We start from the raw sequence: 17,331 nt of genomic DNA, 5'->3' as shown, positions 1-17,331 counted from the left end.
TTGCAGTTGATTAAAATTAGAGGAAAAACATCATATTAGTAACCTTGAATATTTTTTTATTCTTAAATGAAGAACTAGTAAGTTGCAAACTTTAAGCGATTAGCCTTATCATATAGGTGCTTTGCTAACCTGGATCTGGATAACATTAAAAGAAAAGTTACAACAAAAATTATTTACCTCACGTTCGTCAACAGAAACTCTATCGGTGATCTCATTGTACTTTATCAAAAAAGAAAAGAAAAAAAAAACGGTGATCTGTATATATTGTTTGATGTGGCTATTGCCTCTTTAATGGATGTTTTTGCAACATTACACTGTAATTCTCATCAGTACACTGACACACGTTTGATGTTTCTATCTCAACGAGCACCTCCCCTTGTTTCTTTACGTTAAGCTATTTCGTGTTCTAACTCTGTCTATAAGCATCTGCCTTCCTGAAAGATCTTCCTCGTAACTAACAACCTGCAACATTTCTTGTAATTTTAGATTTGTAAAAACGCATGCATATATAAGATACAACACGGAAATACTTAATAACAATCTGGATTGAAATAGAACTGCACATGAAAAGGAGAACACACCTCTGGTTTACAAAGGTTTTTGGTGCAATTTCGTTTTAAATTCAAAACTCAGATTCAGAGACTCAACTATTAGCAAAAAATGAAAGCTTCAATAATGAAATCTCCAAGTTATAATCAGAGCAAGAGTTATATAATAACCTGCGATTCTGTCTGCGTCTCACTAAAGTTTCCGTAAGTGCCTGTAGTTACATTTCGTGGAGGACTGCCCATGTCGTCATTCTTATTTACCCTGGAAAACACATCAGAGTTTGGTAGGCAAACATGAATTCATATAGGAGCAGCATTTAGATTTGAGACAGTCTTTTCTCAAATCCATTTCACATCATTCATTTGCTTACACTAAGTCATCACTGAACACCATTAACCTGCTTACACTCCCCACGTAGAACATATTGGTGGATATATTCCCTTCATAAAGTCACGATACACCATTATAGTGCAGTACAGTGATAGTTTGGATTGGGGAATCAATCAAGACGAAAAAGATTATGAGATTCATGAAGATATGCGTATTTAGACCCAAGCAGACTTGTGTCCGTCAACTTCTTTATGATTCACAGCATTTGAGGTTGAAAACCAAAAACAATATCTGCAAAATGCGGATTTGCATTTAATGAATGTAAGTACCTGTTTATCCAGTGTCTAGACAGCCCAGTGACAGAGTGATTTCCGGTATTGTATTGTTCACTAGTTGAAAAAAGCTGTTTTATCATCAAGGAGTCAAACAATGCCAAATATTGATAACTCAGAGAAAGAGAAAAAATAAGAAGAATGAATGAACACACAAACTGTAAGGATACAGTCTCTTCTGAAATCCTCCCAGGAGACTTCTGATGTTGAATCTACACAGAAGAACAGAGGTGAATACTGGGAAAATTTTACTTGGATTGAAAAATTGAAGAAAGAAGTAAATAGTACTCACTTTGCTTGTCTGCTCCGACAGATCCTCAATAGCATCAGCCACATCTGGAACTTCACGACTACTTGCTGCATCATTTCCAGAGACATTGCCTTCTCCGGACTTCGAAGGGCGATCACAATATCTTGGAGGCTCTCCCACAGGAAACACATGACTTTCTTGACTATCTTTGAAAAGTTTTGCCTTCTTAGACGGAAAAGTCTGTTCCCTTCCAGCTTCTCCAAGTCTGTTATTTACTTCACCTTTACCGTTTTTGCCAGAAAAATCTTGAATATATTCCCTCTCTTCAGAGTGGCTTACAAGTAGAGGCACATGACTTTCTTGACCATCTTTGAATAGTTTTGCCTTCTTAGACGGAAAAGTCTGTTCCCTTCCAGCTTCTCCAAGTCTGTAATTTACTTCACCTTTACCGTTTTTGCCAGAAAAATCTTGAATATATTCCCTCTCTTCAGAGTGGCTTACAAGTAGAGGCACATGACTTTCTTGACCATCTTTGAAAAGTTTTGCCTTCTTAGACGGAAAAGTCTGTTTCCTTCCAGCTTCTCCAAGTCTGTAATTTACTTCACCTTTACCGTTTTTGCCAGAAAAATCTTGAATATATTCCCTTTCTTCAGAGTGGCTTACAAGTAGAGACACATTGTCCCTTGAGGACATTGGCAAAAAATGTGTATGGAATTGACTTGCGCCAGAACCTGCTTCTCTGTCTTGAGTTGTCAATTCCTTTGGATGGAAGTTGTCTGGACTAACAACTTGATTCTACACATCAGAAATATAGAAAGGACTATCCGTTAAATTTAAAGATTTATGTCAACAAAACTATTTCAAAGATATAGAAGACCTGGAGTCCCACCTGTCTAACACATTCATAAACCCAGTCAGGTGTCACGGAAACTATTCCCCATTTGGAAGCTGTCTCATACTTACTTCCGTTAGCATAGTTGCATAGCAAGTGAGTCACTTTCCTGGTTAGTTTTTTCAAAAATCTTGCTCCAAGTACATAACACAAATTTGACAGGAGTTTTATATCCTTGTCGTCATGTTGGGAACTACAAATGCAAAAGCTTTCGAATCCAGGCAAAGGTGTCTGGCAGGGAAGAGGTGAGTAGACGATATGACTACTAACAGCAGCTAAACAACCATCCTACATCATCAAGATAACAACTTAGACAATAAGCCTGAAAAATGAAGCATCATAAGGATATACACGGTTTAAATGAATGATGGTATGGCAGTTACACAGGAATAAACGATACAATCAGTAATAACAGATGAAAGCTGAGAAGAATAATACCTCTAAACAAGATCGAACCCAATGACTTGAGACATAGCTAATATGGGTAGTCCCGGCACTTCGGAACCCACCATGGGATTCAATAGTAAAATCTGCGTTATTTATCATAGGATCATTTACCACCACTTCTCCTCCACCTTGATTCACCCATTCCACGATTTCAGGTCGCTGCACAATTTTGTAAGACATCAATGAATAGACCTCGAAGATGTATTCTCAGACAAGAAACTAGTGGAAGACAAGGAAACCTGATTCTTCGAATAACCACATACCCGATCTTCAGGAAAAGAATGCGAGAAACAAAATGTCTTCCCCTTAAATACAGATGACATTCTTTCATTCACGTTTTGACCATTGAATTCATATTGATTACTCTGTTGGTCTATGCTTTTACTAGTTACAGGGGAAATACGTGTTTCTTTTTGCTTAGGTGATACTATTTTCCTTTCCGCATGAATCTTATCTTTCCTGCCAAATTCCTGCATTGCTTCTTTGTTTCCCAGAAAAGTTGCTGGCCCATTTGAAACATTGATACTCCTTGAAGATGAATCATATGCCATGGTCTGACCGAGTGTATTTTTACCCTGTTCCATACTTGACATCCCTGCAAATGATCCCTTGGTCAAGCATGCAGAATCTGCGCAAAAACAAGTCAGTTAGAGAACTGTAATACAACGCATTGATATGTCTTGATGCATCTTGGATAGATGACATGTGTCCGCGATAATGTAATAATGGTTAAACGAGACGACAACAGACCTCTTGGAAGAATCAAGTGGTCAGCAGTATATAATTTATGAACTGGAATTTCTTTTCTCTCACGATCACAATCTTCAAGCCAACTGGGTGTGACTACTTGAACGACACCAGAAGCTGCAATACTCCTCACCTCTCTTTTCTCACTGCAAATGAATAAATTGTGCAGAGATCAAAATGTTACAGAGAATAGGCTTAGAGAGACCCACCTAATAGTATTGGATCAATGCTACAAGAGAAAAAAAGAAGAAGGAAAAAGCTATTAGGGAAAAAACAATCCCTCTGGCAGTGCAAAGATTGCGGTTACCTCTCTGAAGGAGTTCCAACAACAATATGAGTCATTCTTTCGTCTAGCAGCATATACCGGGATCCACCACCTCTACAGACCAACTTAAAAAGTCTACGCATTTCAGAAGCTTCAAAACCAAGCAGAAAAATTCTACAATCTGATAAGTACAGGTCATTGTCTTCGGATTCTGAATCTCTGGCAGTACAACCATCAATATCTTGCTCTTGCGGCCTTGTATGTGGGCCTTCACTTGGTTCTTTAACATCGGTACTGGGGTTCATAGAAGTGGAAAAAACATTTTGTGAGGCAGAAGCTTCTATATCCGAGTCTCTAGACTGAGCACAAGAAGCATATGAATCTGCCACAGACACAGACACAGCTGCGGCCAAAGGAAACTTTTCTTGAACATTATGATGGATTCCTTTATCACGCAACCCTCGTGCCAAGGGTATGGAACTGAGAACAGGATATGACTCTTCACTGAGACAGACTGCGCATATCAAGGTGACATATCAGTATCGATGAATCTGTTAACTAATAGAGAGCCAATATACTGATCAGTACGAGAATGTATAAAACGCAGAAGCACCAAACATCACCTTTTCTATCGATGGACTGCTGAAACCATTTCCGTGTGACAATTTGAATGTGACCCCATTTTCGAGCAACTTTGTATTTGTCACCTTCGGCAGCGTATGCAGTGTCAAGGAATCAATTTTTCATTAAAGTCCAAACAACGAAATTTCAAACTTTAGTGATCAGGAACCCGATTATCAACATATCAACTGCGCAATGGTTATAGTCACATATCTTGTAACTTAAGCCCTGACTGCTAATTTAACAGCACAACTGAATGCGCCCAAAAATCATTGTATGACCTCGGATTACCAGATTATTGAAAAAAAAAATCAAAGGATATATCAGCGATCAGATGTGTACAACTCCTTGTTAGCTCACCAGAGTAGCTCCCTCCATATTCTGAAATAACCTTCTCCATTCCCTTACGCTCGTCTGATAATAAGTCACTGATTAACTATCAACAAAGAACCTGATTCACATATATTTAATAAACCGGTTCTCTAACCTCCTGGAATTCTTGTGACACAGATTGTCAATCCAGAAAAAGGAGGAACCTTATATGGTTCCTGGGGAACCACACGGTGCTCAGTCCAACACTGATGTAACCAATTCAGTGTAACAACTGGCTTCTTCTGAGTATTCAGAGCCCACTGCAAGTAAAAATAATAAAATATATTTAGCTGAAACAATGAAATAGGCATAACTGGTTTTGAACAGCTTCCTCAAGAATCTCATCAGTTTACTTTGCTCTAGGATATAAAATATAATGATAAGTCCTCGGAGGCACGAGGCTGACTCAAACAATTTCAGAAAAGAATGGCATTTCTTCACTCAGAAATATAAACCTGCCCTAGAGCTAAAGTATTATTTACATCATCCAGCAACCATCTGACAATGAACAAAGCAGAATTCATCAATAGGGAGGAAGAGTGGAAGATAACAACTTATATATTGAGGCTTTCATTAGGAGCATTTTACATCAATTTTTTTCTATTCTAGGCACTATGCACTGATGGAAAAATGTAATACTCAAATGCACGAAGCGAAAGATCAACAGCCAGTATCAACAGAGAAAAAATCATCTTAGTCTCTATCAACATACCCTAGTGCTAATTGGAGTAAAGTTAAATGAACTGAAAAACACTTTTATTTAACCTAACATAATTCGAATAATCTTCTGAGATGCATGATGGAAAACAGCAGCATATTGATATGTTAATAAAGAAGCTAGTTATAATCTACAGATGTGAACCTTCAGAAGGTAAAAGAATATTGATGGCAATCTTTGAAAAATAGACCTTGTACTTAGCAGCCAAGACATTTTTGACAATGACGAAGTTGACATCAGAAGAAGATTTGGAAAGAAAAACTCCCCCCATGGAAGTAACCAACTCTCTTATCTTGACCTTCAAAAAAAAAATTGCAATCAACCAGTTAGGACTTGCAAAGGAGAGATGAGTCCTTCAGAGCAACTCAAAACAATTCTCTAAAACAAAAATCAGTTTATCTAGTCTACATGCTTCTGACATTTTGAAAAGACATATTTCCACTAGGTAAAAAGAGAAGTACCTTCTCATCCATCAGAAAACCAGAAGCAAGAACTTTAAGACCATCCATCGCTAGGCAACAAGTGAATCCCCCTTGTGGCAGCGGTCTACCCTCTTTTGCACAGGAGAGGGCACACTGTGGACCTGCCACGCAATATTTAGAAAATTCACGAACACAGATCCAATTGATTTTTTTTTTTTTAAGTGACAGGAAACACAAATAAATCTCATCTCACCAATCAAGTTACAACCCTTGGCTTTAAGATCCTTGAATTTCTCCTGCAAAACCCCAAAACAATGGCAATAAGGGCAAATTGTATCAGAAAATTAGGCAACTGCAGTAATTTAGAAGAAAGAATAGAAAAATTAAAAATCGCACATGATCGGGAGAAGCGATGACATGAAAATCGGAGGGACCGCTCCGAGAGGGGTCGCAGCAGAGGAAGATTTCGGCACCGTTGAGCTTGAAAGCATCGAGAAGTGTATCGAAGACTTCAGGAGGAACCAGATTCCGAGACATAAAGACGTTGGAACCTTTAAATAGTTGCGTCGTCTTCATCGCCGCCGGATAACCTAACCGCCGCGCGCACTAGTCGACTACTTTGTCAGAGCTTCACGGTGGTTATTTGGAAGAAATTGAAACCCTAGAATCGGCGGAAGAAGGTGGGATGCTCGAACCTTGAGGCATAGCACGAGATTCGATAAGCCCGGCGAGTGAATCGGGGCGTGTGGTAAACTGACTGGGACTGTGGCGGAACTCTCAAATCGGGGGACGCGGGAATTTTTCAGTGAGCTTAATTTCTCTTTAGGGCTTTTATTATGTTGTTGTTTACTATGACGTTTCCGTTCCCCAATTGGGCCGACGACAAATTTTCAGGTTAGTAAAAACGATTACGGTATCTTGCATTACTTACCAGTTACCATTATTAGAATAAATCTTACCATAGAAAGGCTAAGAAACTCATTAGGCATAAACTTCTTTATACGGACGAAAATAATGAGTCTGACTACAATTTTAACAACACAGAAAATATTTTACGTTTAAAGATATTTTGCCAATTAATATATATATCTTCATTTTTGGAATCGACTGCAAAGAAACCGAGCTTCTCTTAAAGAGTTTTATTTTGTACAGAGGAGAGAGGACTTCGTCTTCTACGTGAGAAACGACTAGAAACTCATAGCTAGGCGCAAAAATGATAAGCGATAGTAACCTACCAAGAATAAAGGCAACGTTAGAGCCAGACTTTGACCCAAACAAAAAAACCTTATCAAAAACTAAGCCGGAGTACTTTAACTTGGCCGGTTTAGGTCTGGAGGAGCCTGTGCTTTGGTCTGGGGATGTGTCTGCTGCTTCAAGCCCAGAACCAGATGTTTCTCTGCAGGCAAGTGAGGTTCTTTTCGATCTGGTTTTTTCTTTCTTCTGACTGTCTTTCCTTTTGCTGCAGGGTTGTTCGAAGCTCCCTTTAGTTTATCATCTTGCTGCTTTGACATGTCAGGTTGGCTGTGGACTAAGGATTTGATGGTTTCACTTAGATCAACACTAGCTTTAACTCCAACGCCTGAAGCCTTGGCCGGATAAACAGTACCCTCCGTACTGGGGACCGGTTGTGTATGTTTCCCATTTGTTGTCTCCGTTTGATCCTTCAATAAATTAGGGGGCGGGGGATGAGAAAAATGAAAGAAATGTGCGACTATTAGAGATAGTCATGATAAATGGATATACCCATATGCTAGCAATTAGAAACAAATAAAAGCTATGGCGTAAAAAGCTGATAAATACCATCTCTTTCCCAAGGTTTCCTTTCAATGCTCTCCGCCTTTCCTTTTCCCGACAAATGGCACGCTTGATCTCACGATTGTCCATTAGACTATTTGGCCAGAGTTCAGCTAGCTGGAGGAAAAAATAAATCCAAAAGAAGATCACTCAGGAAGATAAAGTAAATTTTAGGCAAGGTCTAGTATACTAATTTTGAATGGACTTGAAAAGCAAATAGACCACGAGTGTCAGGAAAGGCGATGAACTTACATTTGCATAAAGCTTTCTGATCTGAGAACTCGAATCTTCATCCAATCCCTAGTATTACCAAACCAGAGCACAAACTGTGTTTAAATTTCAATTCTGCAGCTAAGTTGGAAACGTTTTAATGTAAAATTACGAAAGATATTAGTTACCTCAACAAAGTTGTCATATAGATCACACAATTTCCCCTCCAGCGTCGCATCCATGACAAACTTCTTCAAAGGTGGCTTTCCAACAGAGCCAACATCCAGAAAATCATCTGACGTTCCAGCTTCTTGATTGTTTGCCTGTAAAACAATTTATGTCAGCGCATTAACAATATCAGATGTGTCTCAATGAATAGAGAGAAACAAGTGCTTAACCCAATGGCAACCATTGGCAGAGAGAACTCTGAGTTCCGTGCATCATTAAAAATGGGATGTTTAAATCCAAAAAATATAGAGAAAAGAAAAAGTATCTATACATAATACCATATACGAAGTTCCTTTGAAAATCAGATCAGGGATACTATTAGAGCATAAGAGAGAGAACCTGTGATTCCATTAGTGGAATTCGTGTTTTTAGCATCTCGATAACTTCATTCTTGATTTGTTGAAATCTCGTATCTTTTTCTCGATTTGCATTATCACCCGACTCAATCATGAGTTTCAAGTTCCTCTGTAACAATAATCAATACTAAACCGTAAGAGCTTGAGTTCCTTCGCTAATAAACGCTTATCTTGTTAGCTTTTTCTGAAATGAAAGAGCTTTCACCTGAAACTTGAAAAATCTAGCTACTCTAATGCTTCAGTAAGAATCACAACTCCATTCCGATAACAAGTCTCAGTATGCAAGAGATAGAGATGATTACCTTAAGTGATCTAATCTGTATTAGATGACCAACAATGCTCATGAGACGATTGATTAACTCTCCTGATACATCCCCTTGGCTCCCCTGCTTCAAGAAAAGAAATATTCACTCTTCTTCACACCTCTGGAAGATTATTGAAATATATACACACACACACACACACATCAGAAGTGTTTGATTACCGCAATTCTAGCAACTTTAGCAAGCTTCAACTTTACATCTCTTGGCAATCTCCTCTTCACTGCTTGGGATGAGATATCAGCGTCTTGATTCTCTGTGGCAGCAGGAGGGCTTGCTGCAATAATTTGGAAATTATAATTTGCTAAATGGTATTTTAGCTTTGCATGCATGTAAATACATCGAACATTTGAAACTCACATTCAGCGACCACCTTCTCCAATTCCCTGATGGCTTTCTCAAGAGTCGAGGCTTTAGGTCTGACATTTGAACCACTTTTTTTCTGAATAGAGAAAGTTATTACAGAATTAAGAGAAAATCGATGTATAATATGCAAGAACAAAAAGCATGGAAGCTAATATTAGCCAGGAAGATCAACCCAGAGTGGAGATGAAAACTAGAGCAACAGAAGTACAGGACAAACGTTTAGTGGGTGTCAGCCGAACAGCATGACTCATAAATGCCAACTAATACATGAACTCTCTGGATTGAATGCTAAAAACGTCCACAATTAAAGATGATTCTGCAGTCTAAAAGATTAGAGAAATTACTCTTGGAGATGTAGAAGATGAAAGACCCCCAAATACATGCTTACTTCAAATTTCAGACTAACTAAAATGAGAACACTTATATACTTATGGGTAGTACTTAACAGTTTATTGGAATAGATTTTTTTGCTTACTGTTGGAATGTTCAGGTCGTGCATGCCACTGTTTTCTTGCTGACAGACTACTGTTGATTTTGCCGAAACATTTGGTCGAGATTTTCCTGGAAGGGAGTTAGATTCTTGATGAGCATTTTTGCTGCTGCAAATTGGATGACGGGGGGCAGAAGATTCAGCTGCCTTTGACTTCGGACTTGTGGCATTCCTTGGCTGATGATTCGCTTCATCAGTATGGGGAATTGAGTCCGGCACTGTCTTTGAATCGTTGGAAATGTTCTTCAAAGAGGGCTCAGGAGCAGCTGATTGATCCTGTACATTCACATTCATATGATCAATCGCCTGGTCTGGAACTCTAAAATAAAATAGATTCAAAAAGTTATTTGCAAGTAAGGGTGCTACCTTTCCCCCAGCCGTCTTAGCCATCTTGGCTTGTTTTCTGGATACATCAACAACATCGCCGCAAGGTTTTGCTGACTTTTTCCTTCGCCTTTTCTTTGGTGTCTGGTTTGAAGTTGTTGGTTCACTGTTGTACAAAGGAATCACAATTTTAAAAAATCAGTAAATGGAATATAGCTTATTCATAGGGAAACTGATAAACCTGAATCCTATCAAGAATGAGAGAACACACTGATACGAAACGGTATTACGTTTTGGGGTGAATCAAACTGGTCATTACGTTTTGACAATAACATAGATATGTTACTACAAGAAGCAGCAAGATTATAAGAAAACTGTATAAAATATTTCTGCCCTCAGGAAACACTGCATAAACCCATATTAGAGGGAATAGAAAGGTGATACCAAAGTCTATTTCGAAATAATTATGCTGCCCATTGCCTACTTTCACAACATATCACCAAATGAAAACAGACAAAAAGTTATGTGACAACATAGACCAAAAAGTGGACAAGAAACTTACATCCGTTCTAATTTTCCTCTACTAATAAAAAATCCATCATGCTTAATTGGCGAATTATCAACTTCAAAATAATCATCCTACAATGGAAAGCAAAGATATGATGTTTCAGGCTATCAAGATACACTTACATCACATAAGAAAACCATATGTAGGATATCTATACTAACCAATTCAGCATCATCGATAAACGAATCTTCAGTGTCATAGTCGTCATCATCTGGAGCACCACCTAGCTCTTCCCCATCACTACTATCTCTACCCTGAAATACATTTTTATTAAGAAGTATAAAGTAATCAGAAACCTGTGGGAAAAGCAGTGCTAACGCATAGTATGAAAATATTCTGAGTAAGAAATCAAACATTCATCTAACTTGTACAGTTAATAAAAAGTGGAACGAACCATGTAGAGCCTCTCAATCTTCTGTATAACGTCGTTAAAACGATATGCTTGAGGTTGGCCAGCCATTTCATTTTCTGTTGGTGCCTTCTGCATTTGGTAATTATCAATACAATTTACATTAATTATGGCGTGGCTGCTATCTGAACCAAAGTCCTTTCAAGATAAATCACAATTGAAATTGACGAGTTTGCAACTATGCTCTATGCAGTATGCATATCTAAACGCAACTCGATTTACTCGCCAAGACTAGACAATCAAAAATCACAATCAACTGTTGAAGTTTGTTTCAGATACAAGAATTAGCTTGTTGAAACCCTAGCTCCAAACCCAATGTCAAATGAGAATTTCCCAATTCAGCTCCCGGATACAGAGAGATGCATATATATATGAGAAAAAAGATTCTGAGTATACATATGCATATGTAAGAGCTAAAAAGTCACCTGTGCAAGGAGATTCTCGAAGTTAGGGTTAGGATTGAGAGACGGGTTGGTCGACGAAGGAAACAAGCCGTTCTCGTTGCTAGCCTCATACATAAGCTTTTTCCACGATACGTAATTCGTCTCCTCGAGAAGAAGCTCAACCTTAAGTAATCTCCGATCACCAGCAGTCAATACCTCAGACGAGATTTCACACGGTTCGCCGGGATTTGAACCGTCATCGGTTGAGACCTTTGGTTGCCCCATTAGTGAATTCGGGTCGGGTCGGGTTGGTCGGGTCGGGTCAGAGTTAGGACTCTGTAGAGACCCGGATCGGAGACGACGTGACTCTGGTGGAAAAGAATCAAGGAGTGGAGGAATTGTGGAGACGGCTCCGAGAGAGAGAGAGAGAGAGAATTTTGGAGCTGAGAAGATGATTTTTTTTTTTTTGTTAGAACATTGCGCGGGATATACCCAGCAAATGACGCTTCGTAAGCTTTTTTTCTTTTTTTCTCGTGAACAGATTTTTTAATTATTACTATTTATTTATTCTGCCTCTCGAAAATTGGATTTTTTGTTTTATATATATATATATATATACACCAGATTTGTTTTTCTTTTCTAGTCAACATGCAATATGCAGATTTGAATGTTAAAAAGTCACTTTGTTAAAAAAGCAAAACTAGAAAACAATGAATCATTTTTTTCAGAAAGTGATTAATACGCATTCGTATGAAAATAATAATGGTTAAGAGGTGTATCTGTTCGGCAAAAATGATTTTCATATTTATCTTTTGGTTTACAGAAGTTAAGTTTTTTTTTTACATTAATAAAAGATTAAATTGCTTACGGAAAAGCCAAGTGTCATTATTATTTGTTGTCGGTCAACTTTATTTTGCATTAATATGAAACATCAAGTACAAAGAGTTTTCATATGTAAAGGAAGATTTATAGTACTAGTAATTTACAATAATCAATATATCAATTTGAATTGAATTAATTAGAGTGGATTATATATGTAAAAGGGGAGAGCTGTTTGACCAGAAAACAAAAAGAAGAAGGAAAAAAACCAATTTACATACTCACCAAAATATCTAAAAATACACTAATATCATTTGAATTTGTTAAGGTATTCATATCTTCCTTATAGATGTATATATGTGTATAAATGTATATTTATCACATATTCTAATTTCCTTCCCTTTCCTTAATTTCTCTAAAATAAATACTCCCTCTATTCTTAATAAATTGATGTTTTGCCTATTTCACATATATTAAGAAAAAGTTAAAGTTTTATTTATAAATTAATTTATAATTATTTTTAGGTAGAAAGAGAAAATATAGATTTAGGATAGCATGCCATGTAGAGAAAACATAAAGTACAAAAAAAAAAAAATATACAATATCAAATTTTTTAGAATAAAAAAATACTAAAACATCAATTTATGAGAGAGAGATGGAGTATAAATCAATTTTCTCCATAAGAAATCATCACTTCATATTAAAAAAAAAAAAAAAAAAAAAGCTAATAGAACCTTTTATTTTTATGAGATGTCAAATATGTAGTGTTGACAATCCTCATATCGTCCATCATGATCAACCAGAGTAACACAACCACGGAACCACCTTCCCATGGCAAGTTCAAAACAGTTGTGTGTAGCGATTAGAAGATAACATCACTTTTGCATTCAGTAATGGGATAGCTAGATTGTATACACCAGTCTTATCAAATATAGCAAATTAAGGAATGATCCATAGCTTACTTACTGTCATAAAGCAAAACATTCCCTATGTTTTCATATTATCAAAACTAAGAGGTGTTGGTGCGGGATTTAGCACCCCCAACATACCAATCTAAATCGGAAAGACAATTCAATTAATTAACCGTGAATCCGGCTAATATCTACTTAACGTTTATTTGAAGTCTGTTCGGAAGAAGGTGGCCCAACCCGAAGATAAGCCGACTTCCCAATTTGCCTGGTGACCGATTTGAAGAGAAGAAGCAACTTTCCTTATTTTAGTTCGAATTATAGGGAAAATTAATATTGTTTGTAATCTAGAGAAAGTATAAAGAGGGGGAAGCTCCTTCATTGTTCTTGAGAGAAAACCCTAACTTTTTCTTCAAGAGATCAAAACCCCTCTTTATTTTCTAGGTTTAATCCAGCTTTTAGAGAGAGATCTTAAGTGAATTTGTTCCTCACTAAAACAAATTCATTGTGTGGATCCTATATTGAACAACAGGCAAATAAAACAGATGATACGCGTCATGTTTAGCTACATGACACCATATGATTTCTCTTTTGCGATATATCTCTTCTTTACCTCGTCGACGTTGTCTTTGCCCTTTGATTAAGGCTTTTAGCCTTCAAACCTGTAAGATCAACTCCAACCCATCTCTATTTTTACCTCCAAACTCTATTTTCGAGAAAAATCTTTTCCAACTCCACTTCATTTTCATCTCTAAAATAGAGATATCTATATTTGTCTCTATATTTGGAGACTTTTAATTCATTTTTCCATTTTGGAGTTGAGCTTTTTTATTTGCAAATCAGTCCCTTAAATTTATATAGATTTATATTTTATATCTAAATACAGTTAAATATTATTATTTTCTACTTAAACTTATAAATAATAATTTTAAAATTCAACAATTAACATATATAACATAGAAAATAGACAATACAAACAAAAGTACAAAATAACATTACTACCAATAAAATTTAAAACACATAATATGACTTAAACTGAAGATTAAAAACAACTTAATACAACAAATACTAATAATTGATGAATGTTGTGTAATGTAATGTTGTTCAATAGTAAATTTTAAATATAAATAACATGCTAATTTTTTTTTTTGCTAAAAATAAAATAATTGGGTCAAATTTGTAATTTTAATAAATAAATGATCATTATATAAATTAATAATAAGATATAAGTAAAATATTCTCTTTTATAGTCAAATATGGAGAAATAGGTTGGAGTAAAACCATTTTCAAAATGGAGTTACTCCAAAATAGAGTAAAAAATGAAGAAATGGGTTGGAGATGCTCTAAGTTCCATCACAATATATGGAGTTCCATCACAATATATGGACGGTGAGGACAACAATGTGATGTGGATGAAGATGAAGTACTTGATGAGGTGGACAACAATAGTAAGAGAACCTGTTTCGTGTATGAACCTTCTAATATCTTTCGCGTTTTCAGCTTATTATATGTAGTGGCATAGATATATAGATTTTATGCATATATAGCAAGGGTTTGGTCCAATGCAGACTGTGACTCAAATTCGTTAACAAGACTCGGGCTCGGATAAATGCTTGGCTCATCATCACATCATCATCACTAAAGTTTTATACATGATATTTGATCCTGATATACATAAACTTTTATTAATTATTTAATTATAGTGACAAAGGATTATGGAAGAGTGGGGAGAATCATAATAGGAAGGAACGACTAATCAAGAAATCAAATAAACCAAAGAAGCTAATAAATAAAATAGAAAAGCTAATAAAATTAAATATCTTACAGTTTTATTATTTGGTCTTTTATGGACCACCTTTGGGACCATTTTGAATGAACGAACACGAGACCTCTCCCACAGATCTGAATAATCTTGGAAATAAATTGGCTAAGGCATTTTTAGTAAAAAGCTGGTGTGAAATTTTTCTCTATGAAAAGTTCCTCTAACTTTTATTTTATAACAGATGTTTGGGGTAAAGAATGAAAAAAACCTATGACTTTACCCAAAATTAAGAATATAACCTAAAGTTTTTTTTTTTTTTTTTATAAACAAATTAATATCTTTGGTGGTCAATTAAAATTTAATTGTAATCATTGAATAACGAAAAGACCCTTGAGTCCAAAGCCTACAACAAATTGACAACAACAACAAAATTATATAAATTGGGAATAGCAAGTAGCAACGTTTGAGGAGGATTACATCATATCATAGTTTTTTTTTTTTTTTTTCCTTTCCCTTTATTTTACTGAAAAAGAGAAAAAGAGAAATCGGTATCTAAAAAAACTGACCGCCTCGCGTTGTCTCTTTTGCCTACTTCCGATTCCTTCTTCTTCTTCTCTCTCTTTGCCGTCGTAATCCGTCTCCGCCTCTCTAGGGTTTTTATCCGTCTCTCTCTCTCGTGTTTCTCTACGTTGGCACTCGCTTAATCGCTTCTGATTCATGAGGTTAGGGTTTCGTTTTTTTTTTTTTCCTTCTTCTAATTTATGGTGACGAATTTTATATTTTTTTATTTAGTCTTCCTTGCGTTGCGGCGTGTTTAAATCAGAAGAGATCGGATGGTTTTTTCTAGTTGTCATCATCAATGTTGATGATTTGAGGTGTCTATTGTGTTGAGTTAGGTCTTATGGTTGACCTTCTCAAGTTTTTTTTTTTCCTGATTGATTTGTGGATCACGGGGGCTGTGTTTTATCGAGAATCTGTTTAGGGTTCTTGAATCATTGCAGGGTTTGATTTACAAATTAGAACGGATTTCTCATTAAAAACCCTCTTTTTTTGTTGTTGTTGTTGTTGTTGTTGAGAATTCTAATTTTATGGCTTTGAAACAGGTGGCATTACGATGGATTGCAAGGAGAACGGTATTAGTGACCCTTCTGTGTGTGGCTCTCTTTCTGGCGATTTGAATGCTAATTCTCTGGGTTTAAAGTCTCCACCGAGTTTTTCTGGGCTCAATTTAGATTCAGTCACTAGTTTGGAGACTCCTCAAGTTGCATCAGTTGTAAAGTCAACAATGGAGGGTCAAAGGAAGTGCTTTATAGATAGCGAGAGAATGGGAGATGAAATCAGTAACTGTAATGAACATACTGGGAACTCTGATGATGGTTTAGATTTTTGTTGCGACGCTGAAGACACTCAGAAGCAGGGAGTGGTTTCAGATGAGGTTGAACAATCTCAACAATTCATTTGTGATGCTGATTTACTGGTAGACTGCAACAAGCCGGATGATGGAAAGGAGAGTCAGGACACAAAATTTTCCCTTGTATCCGTTGTTTCTGGGAGTATGCAAGAGGAAGGAGCTCCTCAGGCTATAGAAGATGAAGGGTGTGGTGGCACAATATTTTCTATAGAGGACAATGGAATAGAGAATGAATCGAATTTCTTGAATGATGATGTACCAGAACAAATGGGGTCTTTGGAAACTGCAAAGCACAGAAACCCTGATGAAGTTGGAAGCGATGGTATTAGCTCTACCTTTGATGCTGGAGATAAGGAAGGAAGAAATGAACCATCGAGTGATCAAGATTCTGGTTCTTCTGATGATTTATCATTCTTCAAGAGTTGTCCATTTCCAGATACGATAATGGACTCTGGTGTATTTGGCTGTAGCCCTGCTGAAGATTATCTGAATGATTCAAGTGAAATTGAAGGCAATCTGCCTATTGTTGTATCCCCTTCATTAGCTATTACAGACATGTTAAGTAATAATGACGGTGGCCGATGTTCATATGATCTTGATGACATCGCACACACAGAGACAGTCGAACCAGATTTGATGCTGGGACAGCAGGATGAGCTTGACACTGATCTTTCCGAGAAGAATGAAAAGATGCAAAAGGATCATGTTGGGGTTTCATCAATTGATAGTGTTGTGGCCGCTTTGAGTACGAATAATGGTATAGCTGCTGATCTGAGAGCTGAAATTTTCAGTCAGATATCACCCATAAACGAAAATACTTTAGGTATTGAAGCCAACTCCCATATTACTGACTCTTCTTTGATGTGGAATTTTCCATCGAACTTTGGAAATGGAGACATCGAAGTCTGTAATCCTGACAATGCAGTTGAGCCACTCAGAATAGTGGATGGCAATGGCAGAATAGGTGGTGAAGTTGCTTCTGCATCAGGGACTAATTTTTGTGAAATTGGCTTGTCTTCTTCCCGTAGGAAGTCCCGA

General features: G+C 36.8%; 3 protein-coding genes across 8 annotated transcripts in view; 1 reads left to right on the top strand and 2 right to left on the bottom strand.

The window, feature by feature from the left end:
• Window positions 184-6,829, bottom strand: LOC104702509 (DNA topoisomerase 2-binding protein 1-like). Of its 3 annotated transcripts, XM_019227870.1 has the most exons (18): window positions 6,342-6,829; window positions 6,199-6,241; window positions 5,985-6,106; window positions 5,714-5,821; window positions 4,921-5,065; window positions 4,756-4,847; window positions 4,436-4,529; window positions 3,855-4,326; window positions 3,551-3,693; window positions 3,064-3,428; window positions 2,792-2,959; window positions 2,351-2,641; window positions 1,846-2,256; window positions 1,504-1,683; window positions 1,382-1,423; window positions 1,209-1,282; window positions 720-810; window positions 184-462 (listed from the first exon to the last, which is right to left on the bottom strand). In XM_019227870.1, exons 1-18 carry the CDS (start codon window positions 6,519-6,521, stop codon window positions 385-387), a joined length of 3,099 nt encoding a protein of 1,032 aa, XP_019083415.1. In that variant the 5' UTR covers window positions 6,522-6,829; the 3' UTR covers window positions 184-384. The 3 variants fall into 3 exon arrangements, with proteins under 3 accessions (XP_019083415.1, XP_010416669.1, XP_019083414.1); XM_010418367.2 differs by having other exon boundaries at window positions 1,504-2,256; XM_019227869.1 differs by having other exon boundaries at window positions 1,209-1,423; window positions 1,504-2,256.
• LOC104702508 lies at window positions 6,952-11,891 on the bottom strand. Of its 4 annotated transcripts, XM_010418364.2 has the most exons (15): window positions 11,436-11,891; window positions 10,996-11,082; window positions 10,763-10,855; window positions 10,596-10,672; window positions 10,076-10,199; window positions 9,695-9,985; window positions 9,214-9,295; window positions 9,018-9,130; window positions 8,836-8,922; window positions 8,517-8,642; window positions 8,138-8,272; window positions 7,992-8,039; window positions 7,746-7,856; window positions 7,255-7,606; window positions 6,952-7,176 (listed from the first exon to the last, which is right to left on the bottom strand). In XM_010418364.2, the coding sequence occupies exons 1-14, from the start codon at window positions 11,676-11,678 to the stop codon at window positions 7,256-7,258; spliced, it is 1,968 nt and encodes a 655-aa protein (XP_010416666.1). In that variant the 5' UTR covers window positions 11,679-11,891; the 3' UTR covers window positions 6,952-7,176; window position 7,255. The 4 variants fall into 4 exon arrangements, with proteins under 4 accessions (XP_010416666.1, XP_010416668.1, XP_010416665.1 ...); XM_010418366.2 differs by having other exon boundaries at window positions 6,952-7,606; window positions 10,996-11,079; XM_010418363.2 differs by having other exon boundaries at window positions 6,952-7,606; window positions 11,436-11,890.
• Window positions 15,368-17,331, top strand: part of LOC104702505 (histone-lysine N-methyltransferase ASHH2-like) — a gene marked incomplete in the record, with an annotated part of 16,200 nt that continues 14,236 nt past the window's right edge. The window contains 2 exon segments of the mRNA XM_010418359.2: window positions 15,368-15,604; window positions 15,986-17,331. Coding sequence (XP_010416661.1) covers window positions 15,997-17,331 — 1,335 coding nt within the window.

This window comes from Camelina sativa, chromosome 7 (assembly GCF_000633955.1).
Source record: "Camelina sativa cultivar DH55 chromosome 7, Cs, whole genome shotgun sequence".
Lineage (NCBI taxonomy): Eukaryota > Viridiplantae > Streptophyta > Magnoliopsida > Brassicales > Brassicaceae > Camelina > Camelina sativa.
The sequence above is the reverse complement of the archived record's forward strand: the minus strand, read 5'-3'. Positions and strand labels throughout refer to the sequence as shown.